Source organism: Myodes glareolus, chromosome 3 (assembly GCF_982192425.1).
Source record: "Myodes glareolus chromosome 3, mMyoGla1.1, whole genome shotgun sequence".
In the NCBI taxonomy this organism is placed as follows: Eukaryota; Metazoa; Chordata; class Mammalia; order Rodentia; family Cricetidae; genus Myodes; species Myodes glareolus.
The window spans coordinates 93,651,257-93,679,097 of record NC_142028.1 but is presented as its reverse complement, the minus strand read 5'-3'; the positions used below and the strand labels follow the sequence as shown (position 1 = coordinate 93,679,097).

Here is a 27,841-nt window from a genome sequence, read left to right as displayed (position 1 = left end):
AATCTATCCCCTGTCAAGAAGACTGAATCCCATGACTGAGGCTTTATCTTATACTAAACGGGTACCACATCTGACTTCAACCAAAAGCTAAGACAAGATGATGCTCTAAGATGCAGAAAATCAATTCCAGTCCCAAAGGCAGAAGCCACTAATGCAAGAGATCAGTGAGCATCATTCACTGCCCCAGGGCTGCTCTCCTGGACCAAGTGTGAGGTGCTGCATCCAGCTATAACTATAACTACCTATAACTCCTCATGCTGAAAATCTGGAGAAGAATGAAGAAGACACAAAAGTCTTACTACTATATGGTGGTAGCTTATATCATGAAACACATCTCTCCAGTGACCATGAGACAGCACGGACAAGGACAACAGGCATATGGCTCCCTGTTCCTTTAGGCAGAGATCTAGAAATACCTGTGATGAGATCCCTGTGCTATTCCTGCACACTTTGCTAAACATCACCACTTACTTTCTGTTTTAAAAATGAGACTATGTTAATATGTTCGCTAGGGGTAGTACAGGATAAAATTATATATTTTATGTACATTATCTGGCACATTATAAAAATCAGCAGACAGAAGTCCTTTACTGTTTTAATTAGCATGCTTATTTGATTGTTGTGCCATTCAGTAAACATTTGTTCCATATATAATCTGTGAAATGACCTATGCTGTATGTTAGGAGGGATATGTAAATAAGAGATAGCTCATCCTTTGTAGAGATTATGTCTGAGCTCCTCAAGCTTCAAGTCTTACTTCCTGCACAAGACATATTATATGCACTTAAGTGCCTGAGTAGGAATAACTTACACATTAAACTTACAGTAGTTACCTGTTAAAGGTAAACCTTTATGATTCAAAGTGGAATATAACACAATATCAGTGAATTCAGCCTATTTTAATAAGGTTGGCATAACTTCATGAATAAAAATTTATGCGCTTATATCTCATATTTCTTTTGCTTATGCCTACACACACATACACACACAAACACTCACAAAGACACACACAGACAAGTTCCTTAACTTGTATCCACAAGGCATGGCTGAGTGAGTGAGGTGCTCTGTGTGTTCTAGCAACTGCTTTTGTGGGGTTAAAAAGCATTCTGTTGACTTTTGGCAACTAGCACTGCATTTCAGAAAAGAAAGAAAAAGTATCGCTTAAACCTTTTCATAGCAGGCAAGCTCAGTTCACATAGAGGGAAATCCTTGTTTTAGTTCGGTGCCTTCCTTTTATGTTCCTCTTTGAAAAACCCTACTCCCGGCCTGCCTTTGGCCACTCCTTTAAAACCAGGGGTAGAAAAGGGAGATCAGCACATGGTTTACAGACCAGAAATCTGCTTGGCGAAGGAGTTGCTGAAGGCTGTGGTGTAGAAGCTGCAGAGAAAGTACCTTTATGATTGATTTCCATTCAAGTCAGACTGACTGCAGCGTGGTCATTTTTCTAGCCCGTAACTGCTCACACTGCAGCGGTCCTGCTATCTGCAGGGCGTCTGAGTTATAGCCGTCTATGTCCCCGTTACCTCTTACACAAATTACTTACACTGGTTTCTTTTTCCATGCAAATTCATCAGTTTTACAGCCCGTCATAGCCGCGGTCAGGAAACTCCGGCAGAGAACACAAATTGATAAAATGAGTTAATTTGACTATACTTATTTTTTTTCTTTCTAAAAGCCCTCTCTTTTAGGCAGTGTTCAGGAAACATATTACAGTAAAAGGGAGATAACAAAGGAGTTGGATTTTCTTGCCGCAAATTACTTTCCGAGTTAATTTCCTTTAACGATGATTCCAGATTCGCCAGTTTCCATAGCATGGTGTGTCTTACAACTGAGCCTTTGATGGGAAGAAGAACACGTATTTTCCCATGTTCACTCCTTTTGTGGCAGTGACATGGACTTTCTTACAGGACCTTTGCTAACGGAATGCAAAGCAACATGAAATTGTTCCGGCCTAGAACTGTGTGCTATTGTTGGAGTCCCCAGCCCCCAGTCTATAGTGCAAACTCCAAACTCTCTGGGAGTGTTTTTTTGGTCATACAATTGAAAGAAAAAGATATCTTAATTTTCCATAGTTATTTTATGAGTTAGAAATTGAGTGCTGAGTCCTCATATGCTTTGGAACGGATTTATGGCCTTTGGTCCTTTTTTCCCCTTTGTGTGTACTGGGGAAGGAACATGCCGATCTGAGGGAAGGACAGCTGTGATGTCTGATCCCTAGACTGCAAGCCTCTCAGGGGCAGAAGTTTTCACGCCCTGCCCACTGTTTTCAAGCATATGAAGCAATGCCTATGGTACCAAAGGGACTCTTGGATTCTGCACTGCCCCCATGAAATTCAGCCTCTCTGCCTTCAACTGTAGGCTGGACACATGGGTAGACGTTTTGATAACACCTCCTGCAAAGTCCTGTCGAACAGGTCGTACACTCAGCCCCATCATCTCCCAGGCAGAGGAGCCTAGAAATTTGGATAGGATTTTTTTTCCCCCATAGTCTTCTCTTTCCAGCAATGCAACCCTGAGCAGATTGTCTCTGGTGGATGGCAGAAGTTCAATAACCACAGCCCTCTCCAACTGCTAATGTGTACAGAAGAGCAGGTCATCAAGAGGGCTGGCTACCGAAGTAACCCCTTTCTTCCAATAGCCCACATTACTATAATGATGCCTTAATAGCAAACCATTTATTAAGAAATGACACAGAGTACATTCGACTCATGACAGGAATGAGGGGGAAGGGAAGATGCATGACTTAGAAAAACATCTGAAGGCTCAATTTCCAAAGTTAACCTTCTGAGAAAAACTCCTTGGTGAACAAGATACTTAGGCTAGAGTAATTGCACGCTTTCTTAAGAAACAGGGGCCTCTTCCTCTATGTCTATGCATATTTATAGAATACACTTTCATTTTTACTCCAAGTCGAGGGAGGTGGATGGGGATGATAATTATTTCCTTAATTCAAAGTGTACTTATTGATCTTCAACCGTCTACACAAAGGGGAGTGAGCTGTTTCGGGGTGCAGAGGCAGTTCTGGGATATGGATGACTTCAGGTCAGGTGGTGTGATCTGTCTTCATGACTTGGGGAAGTTGGTCCATCTCTTTGTGCCTTGGTTCTTTCTTAGTGGTGCTCTGAGGATTAAGTGGGAGGACAGGCTTAAAGATCTTAGCCTAGCACCTGGCCCATGACAAACCACGTAAGAGTGTGATGATGATGATGATGATGGTGATGATGATGGTGATGATGATGATGATGATGATGATGATGATGATGATGATGATGCTGGATGTCAGTTTTGCAAGGTTGTCATCATTATTTTGATACATAGCATTAGTACTTCCTAGATACATGGTGTGCTATGGTCTCCAAAAGCCTCCCCACCGTTTCTCTCTGGTGTTCTGTCTTCATTACTCCTCAGAGGCTCTGCCTGTTTTCCAGATGGGAGGCTCGGAGAATGCTATGCCTGTTAGAGGGACATTGCAACAGGAAGCCAGCACGTAGGTGTGGGGCACTCTCCTTGCTGGTTACAAGGTGACCCTATGTAGGGTATGGGCTGCATGCATGTACAGTGACGTGAACATGTGTGAGCAAGGACCTCGTATGGAAGGCACAGTTTGGGTCTCTGCATTGTTAGGCTTAGTTAACCCAGGTTCAGAAGCTCATTCTCATTTTATATTCTGGAATGCTTTAAAATTTTAGATGTGCATGTTTGCCAGTCTCTGAAATCACTCACAATGATGCCATTGAGCACTTTGGATCAGGCTCTCTGGGGCCTTTGCTGCAGCCCCCATTCCTGCGAACTACATGGGACATAGGAGGTCAATATAAGGTCCATTAAGGAACATGTATGTGGGATGAGATATTTTTTAAATCTGTGTAGAGGTAGTGCACTATATTTACATAGGCATGTTTCTTCCTTCACATATTCTGGCTCCCTTGATATTGTAAAAAGGCAACAGAGGAAGAAGATATTTTCCTAGGGCAGATTGCACAGCACATGAAGTGTTCAGCATCCACCACTGTGTAGCTCGGCCTCAGAGTTCGCCCACTCCTTCCGGGTCCTGCCTCACCACTCCTCCTTACCACAGTGGGCTGCTCCCATGCTCAGGGCTGAGGAAGCTTTTCCACCGAGCCAGAGTCTCGACTCCACTCTGACATTTGTGAAGAAAACCTAAGTTCGGATTCTTGATCCTGACAGGCCTGTTTATTCTCTCTGGTTACCAAGGCTGGAGGCGCCAGGAGGCCCCAGGAGGCCCCAGGAGGCCCCAGGAGGCCCCAGGAGGCCCCAGGAGGCCCCAGGAGGCCCCAGGGACAGGAGAATCTGCCGTAGTATTATGTGCAGGCAGCTCTGGTCATGAGGAGTGGCATGGGACATCTTGCATAATAGCCCATTTCATACATAAACTATTGTGGAATAGAAGATGAAATTATGCAAATAAGTTGAATAAAAAGCAAATGATAGAATGGGTAGCAGCATCATTGAGTGGAAATAGGTTTACAGTAGTGTCAGGATGAGCTAAAGGCCCCTCTTTATTAAAGCCTGCCATTGAGACAGGTGCTCAATTTTCAGTTTTCCCTATCTTAATAAAGGATTGTTTTTACATGACAGCTACGCTTGAGATTTAGTCGGTGCTATTAGTCAACTCAATGTATAGTTTTAGAACTCGCTCTGTTCCTTCATATTTTCAGACTCCATAGTTACTTAAGGTACTACACAGTTCATCCTGCCTCCCCAGCAACCATCCTGAGAAGCCCTCGTTCCTGTTACAAGGAGCTGCCAATAGGACCCAGAGAGTCCTGATTGGTGTTACTGATACCTGGCTCCTCCTGGCCATCCTTGGATGTCATCTCACCTCATCTTCTTGTTTAAATGACATCACTGCCTCATGTTTTACTAACTCAGTTCTTCAACCACCCCTTCCTTCCCATGCTGCTCTTGAGTGAGAGGTATTTCTAGATTATAAATGCAAAACCGATGGTATCGCCAAAGGCTGCTGGCCCCTCTTTGTCTAGTGATTAAAACTCAGTACATATATGACCAGTGTTTATTGATTGCCTCCGGCTGCCAGGGGCGATGCATAGACACTGGCAATCTCACTGCAAAGGTTTCTACTCCCAGAGATGCTAAAGACATTGATGGTTCACAAACTTGTGAGGCTCCAGACTCAAATCTGTACTCCTGAAGAAAATACCAGATCCTTCATGACCCAACCTCAGCCATCCACTGTGACTCTACCTTAGCCACTGTTTTTGTCACTCTGTGTCCTGTGACACAAAGCTGTCAGAAACCCAGTCAACATTTTCTCTTCCCTTATCTTCAGGCTCTCCACCCTACCCAGAATTCCTCCTTTCCTCCCAGTTGCCTGTGCCCCTCCTGTCCTTTCAGCACCCAGATACATTTTCTCAGGCCCTTTTACTGCCTTGAGCCTCTTCTTCCCAAGCTGGGTTCAACACCCACTTCTGATACCAGTTTCAGGATTACTGTCTAAAGGCTTCTCAGATATCTCTACCTTAATCTGCCAGGTTCCCCTGTAGTGTGTTCGTGAGTGATGTCTCTGATCTACCTGTCTTCTTTTCTCAGCAGTTATTAGTGATAACAGTGCTCCATAATCATTTCTTGAGTAAAGTCTGGGCTCGTGGTGTTCCTAATTATCTTTTCTCCTAATAGATATTAATGCATTGAATGTGTTTCTCTACGCTGGTGGACTTACTATGTATAATACATATTATATTTTAAGTACATCTACTGTACTTCTTTTACATAATATTTCAAAAAGACTTCTTGAACCGTTAGTCTCAACGTGGAATTTACAGTTTTAAAAAAAGATTGGTAGGTGTGACTAATTTCATTCAAAAAGTACTTGTTAAGCTCCTGTAGGCAAGACATCTAGAAGCAGGAATATATAAAAATACAGGTAATCGTGTCTCCAAAATGATCCATTATAAAGATAATAGATCAAATCAATTGAATCAGAAGTTTTCAAAATCTGCTATGAAGTATGGGTAGCAAATACTTCAGCTTCACAGGCCACGCAATCCCATCATCGCTGCAGTTCTTCCTGTCATGCAGCATGCCATGCAAGGGTATGCAAGAACCCTTCTTTGTAAAAACGTAACTCATATACACAAACATACCAGAAAAAAAAAATCAAAATCCCACCAAACCAACAAACAGAACAACAGCCCTCAAGATGCAGATGTGTGCAGGAAGCTCGTGTCCTCCAAAGACAAGAGAGTGCGCACAGTTCCCATCGCAGGAAACGGGAAATGGGGGCCTAGATGGACGGATTCACTCTCATTATAATTCAGATGGAATTCCAAAATACAGATAAGGAGACACTGTTGGGATCAAAGGAAGAAAACCTAGAGAAAATTTGAGGCAGTCATTTTTGAAAAAAAAAATTAAGACTAAAATATGAGAGGTATTTTCATTTAAAACATCAGGAATGCCGCGAGCTTGGTGACAGTTTGCTGTGACGGAAAGGAAAAGATAAAGGGTGCCTCGGGAAGAATGCGCCTTTCTGGTGTCGACCATCTTTACTGTCAATGTGCCTTTGATGTCACAGTTTATTCGGGTCTATGCCGGATAAGCTCTGCAGATAAATGCCAGCAGAAAATGTGCTCCACACTACGCTAACATCAGTTCCCGTTGATCTGGAATCCATAGGACTTAACTTACGGTTTGTTTGCTTTCCTCTCTCTAGCACCAATCGCTGCAGGAACTGGCCCCAACTTCTCTCTCTCTGATTTGGAAAGTTCCTCATACTACAGCATGAGTCCAGGAGCAATGAGGAGGTCTCTACCCAGCACATCCTCGACCAGGTAAGTGAATTGGTGGCCTTCCAAGAGGCTAAAACACAGAAAAGCACACCTTGATTTTGAACTCTGAGCATGCTGGATATTTAGCAATGTGTCTATAACAATAGAGGGTACAAAAGGAGTGGGTTAAGCCTCAATAGGCTATCTCATTAGAGAGCCAAAGCAAATATACATGAGACAAACACACACACACACACACACACACACACACACACACACACGCACACGCACGCACGCATGCACGCCCACATGCACACCAACAAGAAAACCAATTACTTGAGGTGTATTCCATGAAATAAGCATGATTTGAATAGGTGTTGTCCAAAATGGTGAGGGGCTCCACTCTGAATGCTTTAAGGCAAGGCAGGAAAGGCACGGTGATGAGGGATAATTTGAGCAAAGACATGGAGAAGAGCGATAATGAATACAACATGTTCTCTGGGAAAGATGGCTGGACTTGGCTGGGGAAAAGGAGCTGAGTGCTCTGGCTTGATTGGAATATGGTGGGAACTGAGGACACCGGCCTAAGCACCCTGGCCACAACCTTCTTGGCCTGCTGGGCCCCATAAGTCCCCACATCCAAGTCTGCTGAAGTTCCCCAAAGATGCATCTGATTTCGTATCCTGGTATGAGGTTATAAAAGAAATGCAGGTCAGAGAGCAGGATGTGGCCATACTTTGGACCCAGGTGACCCCAGGAGGCCTGCAAAAGCCAAAGTTGGGAAGCACAGCTTATTGTGAGTGCCAGACTTCCTTGATACCCTTAGTTAACTATCAGAGCCAACATCTGGAGAAGCACTTTGCAAGACCCTGCTGTCTCTAGATAACCTGTATCGCGGGCAGGGGATTAGGCCTCAGAGCCATGGCGTTCCTAACAAATTGGCTTTAGCACTGGACTGTGACAGCAAAGAAAGGCAGAGTAGGGCTGCCAATCATGTTGGTGGCTTTGCAGAAAAACATTTAGCAAATGCGATTTCTGTTAGACATTTATGATTTAAAATAATGCCCAGAGTGTGGATGTTTTCCTTGGTGTGGGAATCTACCGTACCTTTATGAACAGTGTCTTGAGCATCAACTTGAAGATGAATCAAGCTGTCGTTTTTAACACTGTATTATATCTTCAGCGTTGTTTAAATGTCCTCCTCGGTTCATTACGGTATCACCTCCACAAGAAAACAAAAAGTCTCAAATCCCAAACGCATTTATAATAGAAAAGGGGGATTGAGAATACATTTGGGTGTTAATACACTTGGAGGATTTTTAATATTTGCTGCCAGAAGAGACAGTGCACTCAGTCAACAATAAAAGCTTTGTAAATACTTACTGGTGGTGCTTAATTTAAAAGTGCATGGGTGACTTGTTTCTCATATGTGAGCCCCTGTCCCATGGACCTCTCTCGCAGTGTCCCTGTCCTCCTGTCCTTCCACATACTCCAAGTTCTGTTCTACGATTTCACGCGGTGACTTGTGGGTGGCAGGATGATTATTGTCATAGACGAGGCTCATTCTCCTATTCTGAAAATAACTAGTCCTGATAAGGAGTTAATTGTAAATTTCAGTAGTTAACAACTTAGTAATGTTTGATTTTCTCTTGTTGTTCTCTTCCTAGGGTGTTTTTATTTATTTTATTAGTGTGTAGGTGTGTGTGAAAGAGAGAGAACGAAATAGAGAGACAGGGAATGTATGCAGATGCGCTTGCAATGTGTAGACTAGAAGCTAAAGGACAATTTTTGGGGAGTCAGTTCCTCCTTTCACCTTTACGTGAGTTTCTCAGAGGGAATTTGACTTATCTGGCTTTCCCAGCAAGCACCTTACCTGTTGAGGCATCTCACTGCCCACCCTAAAGTTATGGAAAAGAAAAAAAAAGTCCTTGAATATACAGACTCAACAGAATTACCTGTATCATGTTAGAAAATATGCCTTAAAGAATGCCCCAGAATCACATACCAAAAAAATATTTGTCTCCAGCAGACAATTTTGCCATTGCAGCCATGGAGCCTCCGGAAAGCAGAGTAGTTCAGCAACATGCCAGGGCCACAGCCCTGGTAGAGACAGGCCAGCGTTCAAGTCTGAGTCTTCTGCAATTTACAAACCATAGTTATTTGCAGTGAATTGTCTTAGCAACAATGGTGTATCCAGGAACCATCGAATGTGGGGTCCCAGCAAAGCAGTTATCTCAAGTCTCCACCTCACCCTGGTCCGTGTGGCTGCTGTCTGAGTATGATTACTTTAGGAGTGGCATAAGCTTGTCTTTCCTGCCAGTCTGCTTCTCTGCCCCTTGAAGGACAGTGTCTCTTTTCCACCTCAGAAGCAACAATAAGCACAAAGTATTTTTACTTGGCACTATGGGCACCAAAGCAAATCCGAGGGGCTCTACACTGACAAGTAGAGATGTTCAGATTGGTTGATGTGAACACTCAGTAAGGGGAATGGTTTTTCCTTGCGGGTACAAATCAAGGTATGTCTCATATATTAGGAAGTATGCAATAGAATCTTTGTATTAGACAGTCGGGATCAAGAGACAGAATCACGGACCAGTTCATTTATAAAAATGAAGAAGTAAGTAAACAAAATAAGCATGAACTGTGTTTCCCATGTGTTTTATATTGCAGCAGGTTGGGTATCTCCAAAGTCAGAGAAAAGTTGGGTAAAAACAGGAATAAGGTTTTTATTCTAAAGAACTTTGCCACGACAGTCATCCATGTGCAGGACACAGGATCAGTAACTGTGTCTTGGAAGCCCCCTGCCTATCCTTCCTAGCACTGCCACCTTTCCTTCCTCCTGGATCCTGTTCTCCGTCTCTCCGCACGTCCATCTTGCAGATGCTGAACCTGTGTCCATCCTGAATGTCCTCGTACGCAAGGTCAGGTGTCAGCTGGAACCATACGGTATCCCCCACCCGTGCAGTTCATACCTGAATTGTACTAGCACACTCCCAAGAGAAACCAAAGCTTTCAAACTCAGAAATCCGTTAACAAGGAGAGAGCAGCACACAGTGGGATTGACCTCTGGGGTTGGATCTCATTGAATAGAGATGCTTGGCTGATCCCTCCTCACAGAAGCTTTGGAGTACTTAAAATAATCTGACCGGAATAGACACAAGAGATCAAGAAATGATTCTGAGAAAAAGGTGGAGAATTCTTGGGTTGTCAGCCAGGATACAGTGGATGTCACTTGTACTTATTCCTAAGACCTCAAAGTTCTGCCAGTCAGTTTCTCTAAAAGTCTTAGTGTTGGGGGTCGAATCCAGAGCCAGATAAATGGTGGCAGTCCTGATACAAATGTAAAGTGAGGAAAGGAGTCTGGGGAAGGGTGATTCGGGCACGAGAGGTACAGAAATCTCCTGGGAACTGAATCTGCTACTCCCTGAGTCATGTCAGCCTGTATCTGTGTCCCCTGGGTGCAGCTGGCAACGTCCTTCAGTAAGCACCTCACGTCTATACCCGGACATCACAAATGCCATTGTAAAACATGTAGTTGGTTGTGTAGGGTGCACTTGTGCGGGATCCAATTAGTCCTGTTGGTCATCCGCATACATAAAACTCCGTGTAGTAATGTAAGAATCATGGAGTATCAAGACAGCACAGCTCCCATGGGTGGGGGAATCCTAACTGTATCCCCACTGCTCTTGAAGTCTTGCACAGACAAATCTGGTATCTGACTGACTGGAGTATACCAGAGGTTTTCACCCAACTTACAGTCTTCTAAGTTGCAAGATGATTTCAAGTGGCTGACAGTTTTAAAACACAAGTATTACTAAGTGTAGAGAAAGAAGCCAGAACCCATATGGAAAGCAGGGCACTCCTTATTAGATCCAGGAACCTTGGCCAAGAGATTTGTTTTAAATTTGGCCCCTAACTACCTGCTTGCAAGGCAATAAGGGAAAACCATTGGTCAGATCATTTGTATTTTCCACTAAAAGAGACAGTAGGATTGTGTTTAGAGACACTAGGGGTTTCTGCTTTTTATATATTGAAATTAGTTTTCTGTACGTAGTATGTATAATTGCAAATAAAGGACATGCTGTCGTTATATCTTACATAAAGCAGAAAAGATTTTCAAGTGGTTACTTTTCACCAAACTTCCAGAAAAAGGAAGACCATTGACCAGGCAGTTCAGACCTGACCTGGAGCCCTAAATTAGCATGGTACCGGAGGATTGCTTCCCTGCAATCTGGTTTTTAATGAGAATAGAACTTAAAACCTAAGAATATTGGACCTCCCACGTGAATGATTTGAATTTCTTACCTAAATTGTGTCCTGCGCATTTTAAAATTCAGACTGTGGCAGTAACATCTCCTTATCCAGGTTATAAGTTCTCTTTTCCCTGCTGCCATTCCAAGTCCGTTTTCTGCACTCCCCAGCCACTTCTCCACAATGTAGCTCCCATGTCACACCTATAGAGGACTTCAGAAATCTTGGTTGCTTGTAGGATAAAGTCCTGACTTGCAGTATCCTCTCTGCCCTCCACGTTCTTCTTCTGTTGGACACCTCCATTGGTTTATTGGGTTCAATATCTCAGAAGCAATTTTGTGTGTATCTCACCTGGCTTATGCCCCTGCTGCCAGGCACCCGCTCTTGGGATGTTACTCAGTGTCTGGTGACCTTTAGCCGTGAGCTCAGCAGTGAGGATGGATGCTGACCTGCCATTCTAGGTTCTGCTGTGACCCCAGGGGCCAGACATTAACCGCTTAGATTTTTGAGGCATGGAAGTGTCATGGGGCAAAGAAAAAGGTCAAGATTTGGAAAAAAAAAAAAAAAACTTGGGAAACTTGAGACAATGGCAGTTTACCGAAAAAATACTGAAGGTTTTTAATGTTTTTAAAATCATACAGTGCCTGAGTTGTGCATTAGTGGAGTCTAGCCTACTCTAGCCACTTCCTGTTTCTATTGCCATCTCATTAGCCCTTACACACAGCTCAGGCCCCTCTGCCCTGAGGAGTCCTTCCTAAGCTCCGGGTGTAAGTACCGGCGCTCCTCCATCCACAGCCAATGCATGGTTCCTTTGTGACCCCTCTGTTTTCCCCGGGCCTCTCCATCTCTGTTCTTGGAGAGCCATGTCTGGCTCACCATACTGTTCCACGTCTGAGTGCTGCCCCCGGCGTGGAGGAGCTACACAGCCAGTGTCTGTTGACCGAAACCCAGAGCGAGTTCTTCCTCCTGACACGTGGGCAGGAGGCTTCCCACAGCCATTGCCCAGAGTTGGAGACCTGCACGCAGCAGCGTGTTGCTAGCCCTCTCGGTCTGCTCACCAGACATCAGCAGCAGGCGATGTGCCCCTGCTTTCCAACCCTCACGCTTCACAGCGGGGAGGTTCTTCAGTTGCTCTTCAGCTCGAAGAAAAGAAATAAATTGCAAAAGTTCCTTAGTCATACCTCTACAGAAACTAAGTCTTCCTTCACACAAATGAAATGAAATGTCGTTTTTCTCATCTCTGTGTAGAAGGACATAAAAGTCCCTAGACCTCTGTATGTCTTTGCTCTTCCTTATCTCCTGGCAAAGCACTCACTCCTTCCTGCTATTTTGAGCCATTCTGTTTGGCATTTTATCTCTAGTGCCTAAAGGAGTATCCGGACTATATGATGTGTAGTAAATATCTCTTTTTTAATGAACAAATCCAAGTGGAAGATGAAAAATGCCCCAGAAGCTATCAAAGCATCCCTAGAAGGATAATGAGCCCTGCTTTTTATTTACTTATTTTTAACCTTTAGGGGGCTTGTGCACAGATTTGAATAAGTTTCTAGGCATGCTGCTAATGACCACACCTGAGCCACACCTGTGGAGCTAGGATAGTTGGGCTTCCTAAGTGGAAGCCAGAGCAGAAGCCAGCCACCAACTCCACAAAGAAAAAAAGGCACCAAACGGAGGGGGCGCAACAACTTGATCAATAAAGATGAAACCAGGCCTTGGACACATAGGCCACGATTGCGTACCACGTCCAGTTGCACAACTCCACAAGAGCCTGCAGAGGGTCCAAGAACTGCACGTTTTTCCAGTGAGGTGTCCAGGAGAAAGGTGGCTTAGGCTTTTCTCTTTTTTCTTTCAGCTCTACCAAGCGCCTCAAGTCTGTGGAGGATGAAATGGACAGTCCTGGTGAAGAACCATTTTACACCGGCCAAGGGCGCTCCCCGGGGAGTGGCAGTCAGTCCAGTGGATGGCACGAAGTCGAGCCAGGTGAGCAGGGGACGGTCATGGGCGGGAAGGAAACAGCGTGCGCACGTGGTCCTAGCCTCACATGCACAGTGGCAGAGGACAGAAGATACAGCCGGAGTGCAAGGCAGAGGAGAGTGTGTGTCGTCTCGCTCACGGCTGTCTCCTGCACTTGGAGGCCACATGTGTTTCATTTTGCTTTGCTCACTGTTGAGCTGAGGTCACTCACTGTGTAACCCACAGGGGACTCAAGTTCCAGGCTCTATTGTTCCTCTTGCCTCAGTTTCTTGAGTAGCCAGGGTGGCGGTTTTCTTTTGCTGTTATACATACACACCTTTTGTTTTGTTTTGTTTTTTAAGTATGCTCTAGTATTTATAAGGAAAATTACCAAATTTTCCAGCTCTATGGATAGCGGTATAAAGCAGATCAAGTCTCCTATGCTGCAGATTACGTTGGATTTTTATAACCTACGAACATTTGGATTCTTTTTTTCCTTATTGTTGGTGATCATCATGATTGTTTAAACACCACAGCTACCTTTATGTCTATCTGCACGGACCTGAGTGCATTCCTGTTGGTCTAACCGTGGGGGTCATCAGTGGTGGCTGTAGAATCTCAGAGCAATTATGATATCAGCAGCTTCTGGAGACCTTAATGTCTGCCCTCCACGTGTCTTAGGGGAATGGGCTCCAACGCCTTCGTCAATACAAGTCAAACCTTAACATCTGACCTCCATATGGCTTGGGGAATGAGCTCCAATGCCTTTGTCAATACAAGTCAGATGGGTAAAAGATAAAGGGGTTTGGGAATCATCTAAAGTGCAGTCTTCGCTTCAGTGACAAGACTGTGTCGTTATAGCCAGACGGCACGGCCTTCCTGTCAAACCCAACCTGACCATAGTAAGAGCTCCTTCAGTGCTCTTGAGGATAAAGTAAGGTGATCTGTATTGCCCACTTAAGAATTATACCCAGCACATAGGGATACAGAGAAAAAAAGAACAAATTCTCGGGCCATCCCTCCTCACTCCAGTCTCAAATAACTGCCTGCAAGAACAGACGGGCAAGAAAATCTTGGAACTAGCCCCTCGTCTTCCCAGCTTACGCCTCCCTCTCCTCCCCAACAGTTTTCCAATATACAAACTCTATGGCTATAGATGGCTTTATATGACTATAAAGGAGCCACAGAAGGGAGGTTTTAGGGTGATGGAACCATCTGGATCCTGATCATGGGAGTTTCCACAATCGATATAATGTCTGACATTCACAGAAGTGTGCGCCTCCTCCCTACCTTAGCTGCGTTCTGTCCTGATGGAAAAGAAGTACCAATAAACCCCCAAGCCCTACCGACTGTATTTTTTTTTTCAAAATCTTGTTCCTTTATGAAAACGTCAGACTCCTGTGTGATTTCCTTCTGCCCAGTGCCCTCACACAGCTCGTGAGTTCACCCACTCAGCAAACCTCAGTGGAAATGTCTGGATCAAGTATGATGCCTCTTCTGAGAACTGCAGGGAAGAAGAGGAGGCAGGGGCTCCTGCTGTGCTTTTAGGGTGTTGAGAGCAGGCACAGAATCAGAGCAGGCCATCTTGTGATGTGAGGGGCACAGGGCTGTCGAGATCTGCTCGTATCCTTGTCTCTGAATGTCACCCATGCAACACTCCTGGTTGTCCTCAACAGGCTGCTCGTCCGTCATCTCTGCCCACACTTATGTCAGCCAGCGCTTAAAGTGCCTATGAGATAAAGCCGGGTCAGGCGAGAATACACACGCTGCCTTCCATTGCCAGTAAACCGTGCCCCCTGAGTAGCGCTGATGGAAAGTTTATGTGTATTGAAAAATTAAAAGATGGGAAAACTTTGTTGAGCCCTCCTTTAAAGCTAGTCCTAACTTTCCTGCTTCAGTGAAAATTAAAGTCAGGTGTATCGGTGCGGTACACGTGTGCAGGAGTGCTATACTCACATGTCCCGTGTGCACTAAAGCTAGTTTATGACGTTGACAGACACAAAGCCCCACACAGTGAGCCCGGCCCTCCCGGCCTCCTCCTCTTCTTCTCTGGCATATTTGGGGGCTGTGATGTCCAGTTGGACAGAATACTTCGGCCTGGTAACTCTTTTACCCACAGCGGTTCCCATTCATACCTACATATTGCGAGTCAAATGTTTCTAAATCTTAACATCTGCGTCTGCGCACTCCTTGCCAGCCATCAGATAACTAAGTTTAATGGTTAAATCCTCTTTGCATGGAGAGATTTTTCCTTTCCTTCTTCTTAAAGAAATCGTGTTCCTGAAAGGATTGCCCATTGTCTGTCCTTGTTCCATTAAAGAAAAATGCAATCTCATGGCAATATATTTGTGGAGACTGGAGAGCGTAGTGGATGAATTTATATTTGGCCATATTCAGCATAGAAAGTCATAATTGAAACAGGGCCTGAGGGGACATTAAAACACAACGGAGGGATGTTGCACATGTTCATGGCGACTTTGGTGTCATTAGCTCACACCAGACACTTTAAATGGATAATTTATGCTGCCAGATGGTCCTTTTTGGGGATTTTCCATCAAGCCCAATCCCCTTTTTGGCACAGAGAACACCTTTATGTTGTTCCCACACTTATCCGGGCCTACATAGCTTTTCCCCAGGGGTACAGTTAATTAAGTGGGAGGCTTTTAGTGGTTCACTCATGTAAATTGCCTTCAGAAATATGTTGGGAATTATGTATATCCAAATGCATGGGCAGCCTGCGCTTGGGATAATTCTCTCCAACAAGTATGAAGGGCACTGGGTGTATGCTTCTGGTGTGACACAGGAAGCGAGGTCATCCTCATACTCCCCTCCCGAGAGCTCGGCCTCTGGGATAGGCCTCCCTGGGTTTCCGGGGCTCCCTAACTACAGAGGCCTGAAGGTGGCCAGAAGAGACTTCCCTCAGCAACAGGAAGATGGTGAGAAGTGAATCTGTGCAGACTTCCGGTAAATCACACACATGTTTTTCAAATGGCTCATCTCAGCACTTCCGGCGCCCGACTCTGCCTGTCTGTGCAGCAGCCCACAGGCCAGGATGCTAGTCTGAAACGCTAGGCAGTCTCGGGGCTGGCTTCTTCTCAGTGCTCCATGCGTCCCTCCGCTTGGTTTCGTTCCCCAGTTGTCTCACAACTTGGTAGAACCGGATCTGGATCTGGTCGTGCACTGTGATGTGGGCCCTGTGGAATTCTGTCCGTCATAACTCACATCCCGTCGATGGCTGTGCAGTCACACAAGTGACAAGTCGGCCATGAGAGGATGATGCAAATGATTAGGAAGGGCTGCGGCAGGCGGTGCTCCCTGGGCTGAGGCAAAGTCCTAGCTGTGCCTGTGTTTTTCAGTTAATGTTCTTTACAATGTGCAGACTCTGGTGTTGTCTGTCTGTCTGTCTGTTTGCTTGTTTGTTTGTTTTGAGAGCAGCTTGCCTACCCACACTGATGGTGTGTCTGTGGCCAGGATCTGTCTTTCAAACCAAAGTAGATGCCAAGATATAAGCTCCCTTCTGTATTTAACCTCTTTAGCCATGATCACTTAAGCTAATGTTTCAAGGTCTTGTGTTCCAGACTCATAGTTAAGTTAAAAATATCACAATAAAAATTGTAAATGACTCACTAAAAAGATCTGGAAATTCCCCGTTTTCCTTATCTCAAACTCTTATCATGGAACCTAGGTCAGGAAAAAAAGTAGATATGAGCTACTAAATACACATGGAACAATATATAGGCAAAGTATTAACTGTTAATGATGAAATATCTGTCACATCATCCAGAAAATCAAATAATCCTCAGTATTTAGAACTTACTCAAATGCTATGTCGGAGAGGCCCTGTGTCCACCATCTCTGCCTTCATAGCCTCTCTTTTCCTTACCCATGCTCCCTCTCGTCTCCCCTTAGGATGTGCCCTCCATCAGAGTGTAACTTAGTCTGTCTTTTACACTGCTGTATCCCTAAAACCCACAACAGTGTGTCGAACATGATAGGTGCTCAATAAATATTGACTGAATGAGTGAATGAAGCAGAGAGATGGGAGCTTTCTTATATACTTGACAGCAGAATTTGCTGCCAGCAATCCTCTAAAAACTGGTATTTCCTATATTCTTAACCTGCAGGCTTCCAGTCAAATCTAATTACTGGCAAATAGTAGAAAAAATAATTGCTGAGACTCAGCCAAGCATCTCATTGATCAGTAGTAGGCATCAAACTATTCCAACTACCCTTCTCCTTAACGGGGTTTCCTTTAAATAAACCAGATACTTTTTAAAAGGTAATTGAAAAGAATAGTGCTTATTGGCAATTAGGGTGGAAAGGAGGAAGTGACGATGGAGGGGACAGTGGTCAATACCTAGGACGTCACAGTAAAATAGGAAACTACACATTGTCACACAGAAAAGTTGCTACATCCAAAGATATGCTACATGACATATGATGATAATGGTACAGTCAGTGATATCTATATCTCAAAATAACCCAAAGTGAGGAGTTTAAATGTTCCTATTACAAAGAAATGATCATCATTTGAGGTGATAGAGGCACTAACTTCCCTGACTTAGTGAGTGGGCAGTGTGTCCATGCATCAAAACACTATACTTTTCCTCCATAAATATGCATAGTTATTTGTCAATAAGATTTAGTTCTATATTATTTTTAAGAAAATTATAAAACATAATGCTTGATGGGTGAGGCCTGTATCATGGAGCTCAGTGGTGCTCTGTTTTTCTGAGGTGTTGTAGATAGTTGAGATTACCTGGTTTGGAGCGTGCTCTCTCCGTTTAGATCATCCCCCTGCTTCACTAGTGCAGGACATCTCTATTCTCCCTTCTCCCTTTTTCTCATATCCAACCATGTATGTACCATACATATGTACTGAGCCGCTGAGGACCTGCAGTCAGCTCCGCAGAAAGTGTCTCGGAAATGCGTCGGAGACCAGCCAGATCTCGGAGTCTGAGAGTCCCCGCTACAGCTGTGGGTCTTGCCCAGCTTACCTGAAAGGCAGTTGCCTTTAAACGTTATGCTATCAAGCCTTTCTCCCTGTGTTTAGCAGCAATGATTTAAAACCTACCCCAGTTGGAGAGAAACCCACCCATTTTCATAGGGATCAGAGAGGATCACACACTAGGCAGCTGCTGACCCTCATAACAATAAAGAAAAGCTCTCCCTTTCTCTTCGTCCCCTGTTCCCTCCCACCTTCCTTTCCCCCTTTAGGCCTCTCTCTGCTCATCTTACCACTATCAGTCAGATCAAGTCATGGAATTTTATCAAGTGCCAACTGTGTGTAATATTCTAGGGTAGATACAAAAAAGACCCCACTGAGTCCCCGTCTCAAAGGTCAAACCTCTGAAAACCCTCGGGGCTTAGTGACTGCCAATACTATTATACAACACTAATAATACAACAATACTATTATTTCAGCCCCATCTCTGTCTCTTAAGTCAGGACCATCAACTGATCTGATAGAAGCCAAAGTCCTCTGTAAATTAATATCCTCCAGTCGTGTGAACTGTTGTCCCTGGGATCACTGAGGGCGCAAACTGCTGGCAGTTAAAAGAGCTATAAATCTCAGTGGAGAAGTAAGGTCAGTGTCTTTAACAAGTGGCCAGTACGCTGGGCTTAGGATGGGATCCCACTGAGAAACATCTCCAAACTTGAAAGAGACTAGCCTTCCAATAATTTGCACAAAATAAATTATGCTAATTATTAGAATAATGTATTTCTTCTCTGTGTAGTCACTTCTTAGCTGTCCTATGAACCTCCCTCATGTTCTCAATATGCCCCAAGTAGAGGGCTCCCCAGATTGTCTGCCTGCTCTGCTTCCAGGCTTGAGGCTGCCCCTGCACTGAGTATGCCATGCCATCTCAGTAGCTCTAAAGGGAATTCAGTATGAAGTTGTAACACTTCTCCATGGAACTCAGTGCTGTTTAACTGTAGGGCTAAGAAGCTACATAAAACTGGGTATAGTGGCCTATGTGATTCCTAAGTTCATTTTGATTGTCTTTGAGCTGGATGAAACTCTGTTTAAAAACACACAATCAAAAATGAACTGTTTGAACTTTCTCATATAGAAAATGTTTCAAACTTTGAATGCATTAAATTATGTTTATATATACATTATAAGGATAATTAGATCGAGATGATAAAACTATTAATAGAAACAATTATGTCAGTCAAAATGTTGTAAATTTCAAACAGTTCAGTGCAAGACTTAGAGTCAAACTTGATTAACTAATATATGTAATTGCAATTACTTTTTAAATGCAATAAGTTGATGAACTTCTCTCAGGGATAAACTTATTTCCAGGATAAGTTGATTTCATTTTTAAAGGTCAAAATTAAGTATGTCCTCTGTTCTTATAAAATGTTATTAAATAAATAAATACATTTCAAAACCATTTTTAAAAGTATCTACAGAGGACTATTTTGGCAAACAGTTAACTGGTGACCCCAGATTTGCGGAACTGGGAAACTAGGTCTCAATGACATTTTGAAAGTAGCATTAGTTCATTGCAGCCCTTTAAAATGTTTATTAGAAGCGAGGCATGGTCTTGCACTGGTAATATCAGCATCTGGGAAGCTAAGGCAGGAGGCTTAACAGTTCAAGGCCAACCTGGGCTACCTAATGAAACTATGTCACAAAACGAAACAAAAGTCACCTGTTGGGCTTGTTTGGGTTCCCACACCTGTCAATCCTGATTTGACTGCCTACAGCCACTCTTCAGTTTTCAGGGAAGTTAACCAACTCGTACATCTAGCCAAGACATATAGGACCCGTCATACACGCCGAAAGAACAGCATCAGACTGGTAACAATAGTCCATTGATCACAGACACTCTGCTGCACTCGCATAAATTAGGGGAAATGATTAAATCTCCCACAATCCCCTGCAGTAATGGGAATAGTTGCCGTTACAGAACACTGCCGTGGGATCAATGTCTTGGCTCTTCTTCTGCATTTTATGGAGCAGTGGGAAAGCATCATTCTGTGACAGTGTTCTCCCCCCATTATCTGCTTAGTATCGGCACCTGCTCATTAGAGAATGCTGTGCTCCAGAGCATCAGTAGAGAACAAGGGTCTGTCTTAATGGCCCTTATCAGAGAAATTTCACCTAAATAAAGGGGTCCGACAGAAAAGCACCATTACAAAATAAGTACTCTCACCACCCTGCAAAAGATGTGTCTACCTTTTTATCAAGGCTGTTTTCTTAATGTCAGAAAAGGGCCTAAAGCAACCCTTTTTATTGAAATCTAAAAAGCTATCTACTAGAAGAAAAACATGTCTTCTTGCATACGCAGTCTTTATTGTGTACCATGTGCATGTATGGCAAAGCATGCTCAACAAAATTACTGTTGTTTTTCTTCCAAAGCCTGTTTGCAGTGCCTGGTAATGTGACAGACATTCAATCAATATTTGTTGAATAAATAAATACGAAGCTGGAGACCATGTGTGTCCTATCTTGTCCTTTGAATCTGGTCAAACACTGAGATCAGAGTGCTGAGCGCGTTTGATGAAGGAAGGAGGGGAGCCTCATTGGCTTTGGAGAACCCAGATGTTCAATTTTATAAATACCGAAGCTCCCAAGAAAACAGATACTGCCTTTCAACTGGGCCTGTGTAAATAAATAAATTACCCAGATCACCAAAATCCTTTAGTTTCACGTTTGAAAGTGAGCTATAGAAATATCTTAGAATGGAACAACAGCGAGGATGATGCTGATTGGCGAGGCTCACCTGTGCCTGTCACCTTCCCCAGGTGCTGATGGCTCAGTGTGTGCCTCAGACCTGCATAAGGAAAAGAGGAGTATAAAGCTGACTCCACCCCAACCCCCGCTCTCTTGGAAGGCTTGTTTGAGAGGGAATAATAATAAAAAGTCAGAATGCTTTCTAAATATGTATGGAAATCAGGAATTAAAATCTCTGAAATTTTCATTTCCTCCCATGATCAAATCTTCAATCTTTACAAACTGCTCTGAATTTTCATTTCTGTGTGTGGAAGAGCTGGGAACAGCAAAACAGCCCCACCTTCCACTTCAGCTCTGAGAACATCAAATAATGTTATGAAGAAATCAAAAGCTACCATTTACTGACCTCCCACTATGTGCAAAGTACTGTATCTGTCATTATCTATGGGATGCCTACAGTATACATGAGGTGCACTTAATAAGCCATAGAGCTTATTAAATTGATACACAAATTGAAATATTGTGTATCTTTTTTTGGTGAATACTAGAAAAACTCTGAAGTGTTACAGGAGGTATAATGCTATGGCATTTGATGGGAAACACATTGTATGCATCTGTATCATCTACAAAGCTCTGTGAAAAGTGGAAGGTGAAACAGAAAAATAAGCAAGGTCGAAGCTGGCCTCTGAGTGAGTCCAGCTCACTGAAGCAAAGGGGCGGGTAGTTAAGTGAGAACTGAGACTGATTAGGATGTGGGAGACAGAAAACATCACAGTTTGGGAGTTTCTTCATTGCCTTGGGCCATAATCTCCCACTGCACTTTTTGAAAAAGACTTGTTTACCAGACCTCCCCTGACCACTGGGGCAGCAGCCGACCTGGTCTCTCTGTCCTTCTCTTCCCAACAGCCAAGTATCACCTGCCCCATCCCTAAAATGTATGCAGATGGCCAAACCTCTAGGAAGTTCACAGTATGTGAAGTACATGAGTTGGGACCATCCTGAGCTAGCCAAAGAAATCATTTCTTATATGTACCAAGATCTCCCTGTCATAGGTTTGTGACTTACAGATGGATAAAGGGTAGACAGACAGGGATACATGATATATTAGAATTGCTTGAGATGTGATATCTTGCTTTACTTAGATGTTGTTAAATTAGATATTGTTAAAATTTTCTTGAACTACAACACAAAGTAGTTTTAATCTCTGATATAAAAAGAAAAATTCCCTTTAAGTAGTGATCTTAACTTCTCTACTGTATGGACATAGTGTAGCTATGAACTAGGCCATAATTTGATTAAGAAAGAAGACATATTGGCTAATATTTTTGTCACTAGATTGTTGCTGGAATTTTAAATATTTAAATGTTTTATAAGCAACACTTTATGTCAACACATATTATTCTCAACTGTAGATACACATATATACATGCATATATACATACAATATATACACATATGAGCTAAATATATATGTAATTATTTCACATATATCCATTTAATTTATTTAAAAAGTGACCAGATATCAGATCATTTATGATCGTATTTGTAGGCTGATTTCTCTCTCATTTACCTTCTGTTTCTCTGGCATGCTAATGAATCTATGTATATTTTAAAAGATACAGTATAACACCAAATTTCATGTGGAAATAAAGGCTACCAATGCTTTTGAATAAGGTAGTTCTTTGATACTGTGGAGCAAGAATCTTTTCTATGAGGAATGGGAAGAGAGAAAGAAGGAAATCTTTGGGTCCATGCAGATCCCTGCAGTCCTGGTCTCCCTGTCTATCCTGAGCGTCAGCTTCTGATGGGCCTGTATGCTCAACCTGTTTTCCTGCAGACAATTACAATAATTTATCCAACTCCATCCATCCACAGGCTTCAGTTACATCATAAACTCATCAATTAATCAAAGACATGCCACCCATTTGGAGTTGATGGGTGCCGTCCGTCCTGGGAGGTTCCAGGAAGCGCTCACATGCACACAGTAAATCAGAGACCAAGTCCTGATGGATTCCTGAACAGCTCTGCAAGTGCTTCCGCGGAGAGGGTTCCCTCCAGCCCGGGCTGCGGTGTGTGTCTCTCAGATGAAGGGGGCAGGGAGAAATGCAGCATACAAGAATCCCCTCCATTTTACAATATTTCCTAGAGGCGAAAAATTTAACTGAAATGGAAACACTATACATGTTAAAAAGCAGTTCATTGGTGTGACTTTTTAGAATCAAGGATTACTGATCCCCTCCCCACCGTTCTTATAACTGAAATCCTGTCTGATGCTTTTGGATTATTAAATACAGTGCTGCTACGATCCTTGGCTCTCTGTTTTGTTAGATGTGAGGGCCTGCTTATAGTCCAGCACCTTGCAAGACTGTGGAGAGTGGGTGCCACCAGCCGCTGCTGATGTTTAGGACTCACTCAAACCAGGCTACTGAGCACCTGTGTTTGGATATGGGCCATTTATCCTCTTGTTCTTTATTTTGAATAATTCCAATTTCTAGGCACCTACTTGGCATATACTGAGGGGTAGATTCACGTTTCCATTTGGGGTAGATAGACATGATTGAACACGTTAGAACTTCTGAGAGCATCGGCCCCATGTCCATTTCTAATCTGAGTGTCCCATGTAGTCCTAGCCCTTCGGCCGTGTTCACAAGCCTAACTTAGAATTCATTCAGCTATCATCAGCTTCCAGCATTAGTGACTTTCTGAATATCAGGACTACGTGGATCGATGCCAGTCAGAGCACATCGTCTGCTCGTCAGCCGTGTCATGAAGAGTGAAGTCTTCCAGAGTCACTCTGCAGACATGCTTGCATCCAAGCACGCCTTAGGTGCCTACGTAAGCCATGTCATGGGTTCTCATATCCGATACATGTGCAGGGACTAAAAGTATTTAGCTGCCTTTCACCATCAAGGGCAAGTCAGTAACCATTGTCGTTTGGATCAGTGAGTAGAGAAAGCTGGCTTTGTCTTTTTTGACACGCGTAGTAGTCGCTTGGTTGGGACTAGCCGGTTGTAGTGCCCAGCGTGGTCTGCTGTGTTGTTTTTAGCCTGTAGAAAGACCTTTTCCTCACAAGGGCTGGATAAAGTTCATCCCATGAAGAGAAAAAGCTGTGAACGATGCAGCGCAGCTCGCGATCCATCCTGATTGGCCTGTGGGGAGTTTCTCTGCTTAAAATTGGATCCTTGTGTTGAGTTTCCAAAAAAGGTGTGAATGTGAAAAAGAAGTGTTAAATCATGACTCCAGAGAAAATGTCGGCCATGAGCAGTTTTTAGTTGAAGTAAAAACCAAACTTTAGAAATTGGATAAATAAGACAAGAGGGGGGAAAGGGTGAGTCATTAGCTCCAGATTCAAAGCATTGTGGAGAAGAAGCAAGTTTCACTGAACTTGAATGCGACACTCAACAGAGACATTGATTGAATGGAACTGACTCATTTTCTTAATTGATATGCAAAGCTCTGCCAAGCATTTACCCTTCGTGTCAGATAAGTAATTTTTAATAAAATATTTCCAAGACATGAAGACAGTTAAGAAAACAGCACGGTTTTTAATAACTGCGCTCGTAAGTAAACGGGCCTATCATTATGTTGTCTCAAAGAATGACAGGGAGCAGAAACATGCTGCTGATCCCTCACAGATAAGTGTGTAATATGATTAGACAGACACCCTTCCTCTGGCGAATGCAGCATTAATCATTAGAAATGCAACTTACTCTGTTTGATATGTCACTGTTGTTAAAAAAGGAAATCACAAGCCAGCCAGATAGTGTGCTGCAATGACTCATGGATTTGTACGATTGATATCAGAATTCCTTTTGGTTTTTGAATGTCTAGATACTGCTAATAATAATACTGTGGCATTTTTGCGTGCATGAAGATGTAGTTGAAATCCAGCAGTTTCTTCTGTTTTGCAAAATATCAGTGTAATGAGTATTCTTGAACTCTAAATATTTTTAAGCTTTGGAATGGCCTTTGGGCTCATCTATCTGAAATATGGGTTGAATTTATAGACAGATTGTCCTAGAAGGGATGGGTTAGAAGTTGTCTGCATTAAATAGTAGCCTAAGACAGAAACTTTCTGTGAAAAATTCCATCTTCAAATGATGAAACACATTACCTCTTTCCAACATTCGTAAACACTGACTTTTTTTTTTTAAAAAATCCATTTTCCTTTACTATATAGCTCTGTCTTGAGCTGTGAATTGCTGAATAGTTATACAGGGATATCAGCTCAATTCACTGCACAAGTCTGTCTTCCCACTTTCTTGGCGGCTCAAGGGCCTTTCAGGGCACAGAACAGGGTTATTGAAGGATGGCAGGCCGACTTCACCAAGTAACAGGTGGAGGTCAAAGTAGTTTATTTGTGAGGATGAACAAGTACAGAGATGGAGCATCAAATGCTTTGCCATAATAAGGTTTAGCAAGAAAACGCTGACTACACCAAGCCGAGATTCTCGCTGACAGAACCTTTTCTCGTGTTTATTACTTGATTTCACAGTTCAAGCAATTTGAAGAGGCCCAAAATTATATTCTCTTTCCCTTATGAAATGTTTCAATCAGCTTCAAATTTTTCACTTCAGATAAAGTGATGGGTGCTCTCCATGTATCCAAGAAATATTAAGGTAAATTGAGTCCTTCTACCAGCGTTACCCCACACTGCCTTCAAATTAAATTTTGCCAGTTGAACCCTCAAATTCCGAGTGTTTGATCATGATTGGAGTGACAGGTAGGAGCATATTTTAATAAACACTTAGGCTCACATCACTGAAGTTAATTTTATTTGCTCAGAAGAGCATCGATAAGGATTTTTGACAAAGCTGGAACACTGCACTGTCTGTGGCTTCTTGGAGATTAGAGGGAAAGAAAGGGAGAACCTTTGGGTTCCCCGTCCTTTCACACCGTGCACAAGCTTTGCTTCTCGAGACAACAAATTACCTGTGCACACCTGTTTTTCACAATAAGATCCATAAAAGCCATGTTACCGCTCCGGTCCAACAGAATGAGAAGGTAGGAAATTCAGTGGCATCACAGACACAAGCTGCTCCAGGGGACTCCACCTCAATGCCAGCACACCCATCTTCCCTTTGAGGTGCTGTGGCCATCAACCTCACATGACTGTGGACACCCAAACTGTGCTGGTGCCTCACGTGTCTCTGGACACCCAAACCGTGCTGGTGCCGAGCAATGGAATTTGTAAGTTAATTCATGTGCATTGGAGTAGCTTCACATGGCTGGCATCTGCCATATTGGGAAAGGCAAATGCAAACCAAACACAGGTGTTATTGTTTACTTTTGCAACTGTGCATCTAGAATGTTTTACTATGTTGCAATTTTTTAGTGCAGAGAAAATCATTTGTTTTTCTCACAAATTTCTTCTTTACCCACATTCCTGTGAATGGTAGGGATTTCTGTGTTGAGCTAAAACCCTTCCCCTACCATATGGTGGGAAGAAAGACTAGGGGCAATGGGGTATGTAGAGAATATGCTGTCTCCCGTACACACATGAAGCATGACACACAACTTGTCTCTGGGCTGTGTTTTTGCTTCTTTTGTTTTTAAAGAAAGAGGAAGCTTCATGCTGCCCCAGAAACCAGGTTCCCATGTAGCCTTTTCCTTGTGTCTGTGCTCTGTTTCTGTAGCTCTACATAGCTCTTCCTACTTACAAGACTGTATTTGGAGTGCATTAGAGATTCAGTATTTCTTTCCCCTAGAAAGGTTAGTATAATGTTTTCCACCATACTCCTTTTTCTTTTTTTTAAAAAAAGGAAGGAATCACTATGTCACCAAGCCTTTTAAACAGCCTGGACATCTCTATGACATGGTAATTCTTCCAGAGGTCTCCTCGCAGGGTCCTCTAAAATGCACACAGGATGAGAAGGATAGGCTTTGGATGCATCTTACCTTTCATTGGATTCTCTCCCTCATAAAAAGTGATGTCCAGACATTTTTATTCACTAAAAGAGGCTAATAGCCAAATGTTTTACCTCACAATTACCTAGTATGTTAATTATAGTAAGTTTTGTATGTTACAGTGAACCGTGATGGTTTTTATCATTAGTACAAAAATCTAAGAAAGGAACGAACTCTTCAACCACACCCTTGTATCGTGTATTGTATATTTACACCAGCTGGACTAGAATGGTCCTAAAATGATCATTAGTTTATCCAGTTAGCATCTTCCCTGAGCATCCTGGTTATTAAAGCCGATCTAATCATGGGGCGTAGTTTCAGAGGTGCTAGAAAGGCCCTGTTCTAGCCAAGGGCAGTGCCTAGAATGTGGCATAATCCAGCAATTGAAGAGATGTGCCTTAGCCTTCATCCTGGACTTGAGAAATGTCAGGGAAATTGATACCAATGCTATTAGTCCAATAGACACAACTGGGCTTTTTGTTTCCCCAGACTTGTACCTGAAAGGTAGTTGAATCTGAGAGCCTGGATGTAAGAAGCCAGTCATAAAAGTGGTTACCAGCATTTACAGAAAGGAAAATGTTACACAGAAAGTAGAATGAGCCTTGGCTGCATGGGTTCAAATCTGGGCTCCTCTACTTTACTAACTGGCCTTTTGGCTTCTCAATCTCTCCCCTCAGCCACTCTTTGAGCCATCCTTCTGCCTACTGGCTATTTCCAGGCATGCCTGACTTGCTCCCACCTGCAGGAGGATTCCCTGCTTCCTTCCTACCCTAGTGGTGTGGCAGCCCCAGGCTGCTGTTTTGCTTGGTGCAGTTTCAGTTACCCATGATCCTCTCTACTCCAGAATGTTAGTATTCATCTTAACTCTTCAAGAAGGAGGGATCCTATCTGCCTAACTTACATTGCCTTGAGTCTGCATATAACTTTACCTTAGCAGTACCTTACTTTGTACTAATGAGACGACAATCAGGTTTTGTCCAGCCTGACTGTCCAGTAAGTTGCCAAGACCTGGGTGTTAAAATGCAATCAGTAGGCATGATCTCGAGCAAATTTCTTAATATGCCATAATCTATACCTCATGTAGCATTAGATTGTAGGATGGTAAGGATAATACCTGTATATATGAAATAAAAATGTAAAGACTTCAGATATTTGTAAGTACACAGCACATAGTAGGTGATCTCAAATTTATAGCTTCATTATTCTCAGTTCAATTTTTGAAAGCAATTAATGTACAGAAATTTGATTTCACCAGGTGTCTCTTAGCTCTCATGGAGACAGGCAGGAGATGAAG

At 43.1% G+C, this 27,841-nt stretch overlaps 1 protein-coding gene across 5 annotated transcripts in view; it reads left to right on the top strand.

Moving 5' to 3' along the window:
• Nfia (nuclear factor I A) overlaps positions 1 to 27,841 on the top strand; it is a 347,196-nt gene that overhangs the window by 242,169 nt on the left and 77,186 nt on the right. For all 5 annotated transcript variants that reach the window (XM_087904820.1, XM_087904823.1, XM_087904824.1 and 2 more), the window contains 2 exons: positions 6,695 to 6,812; positions 12,853 to 12,980. In XM_087904820.1, the coding sequence (XP_087760946.1) occupies positions 6,695 to 6,812; positions 12,853 to 12,980 (246 nt within the window). The remainder of the gene's footprint in view (positions 1 to 6,694; positions 6,813 to 12,852; positions 12,981 to 27,841) is intronic.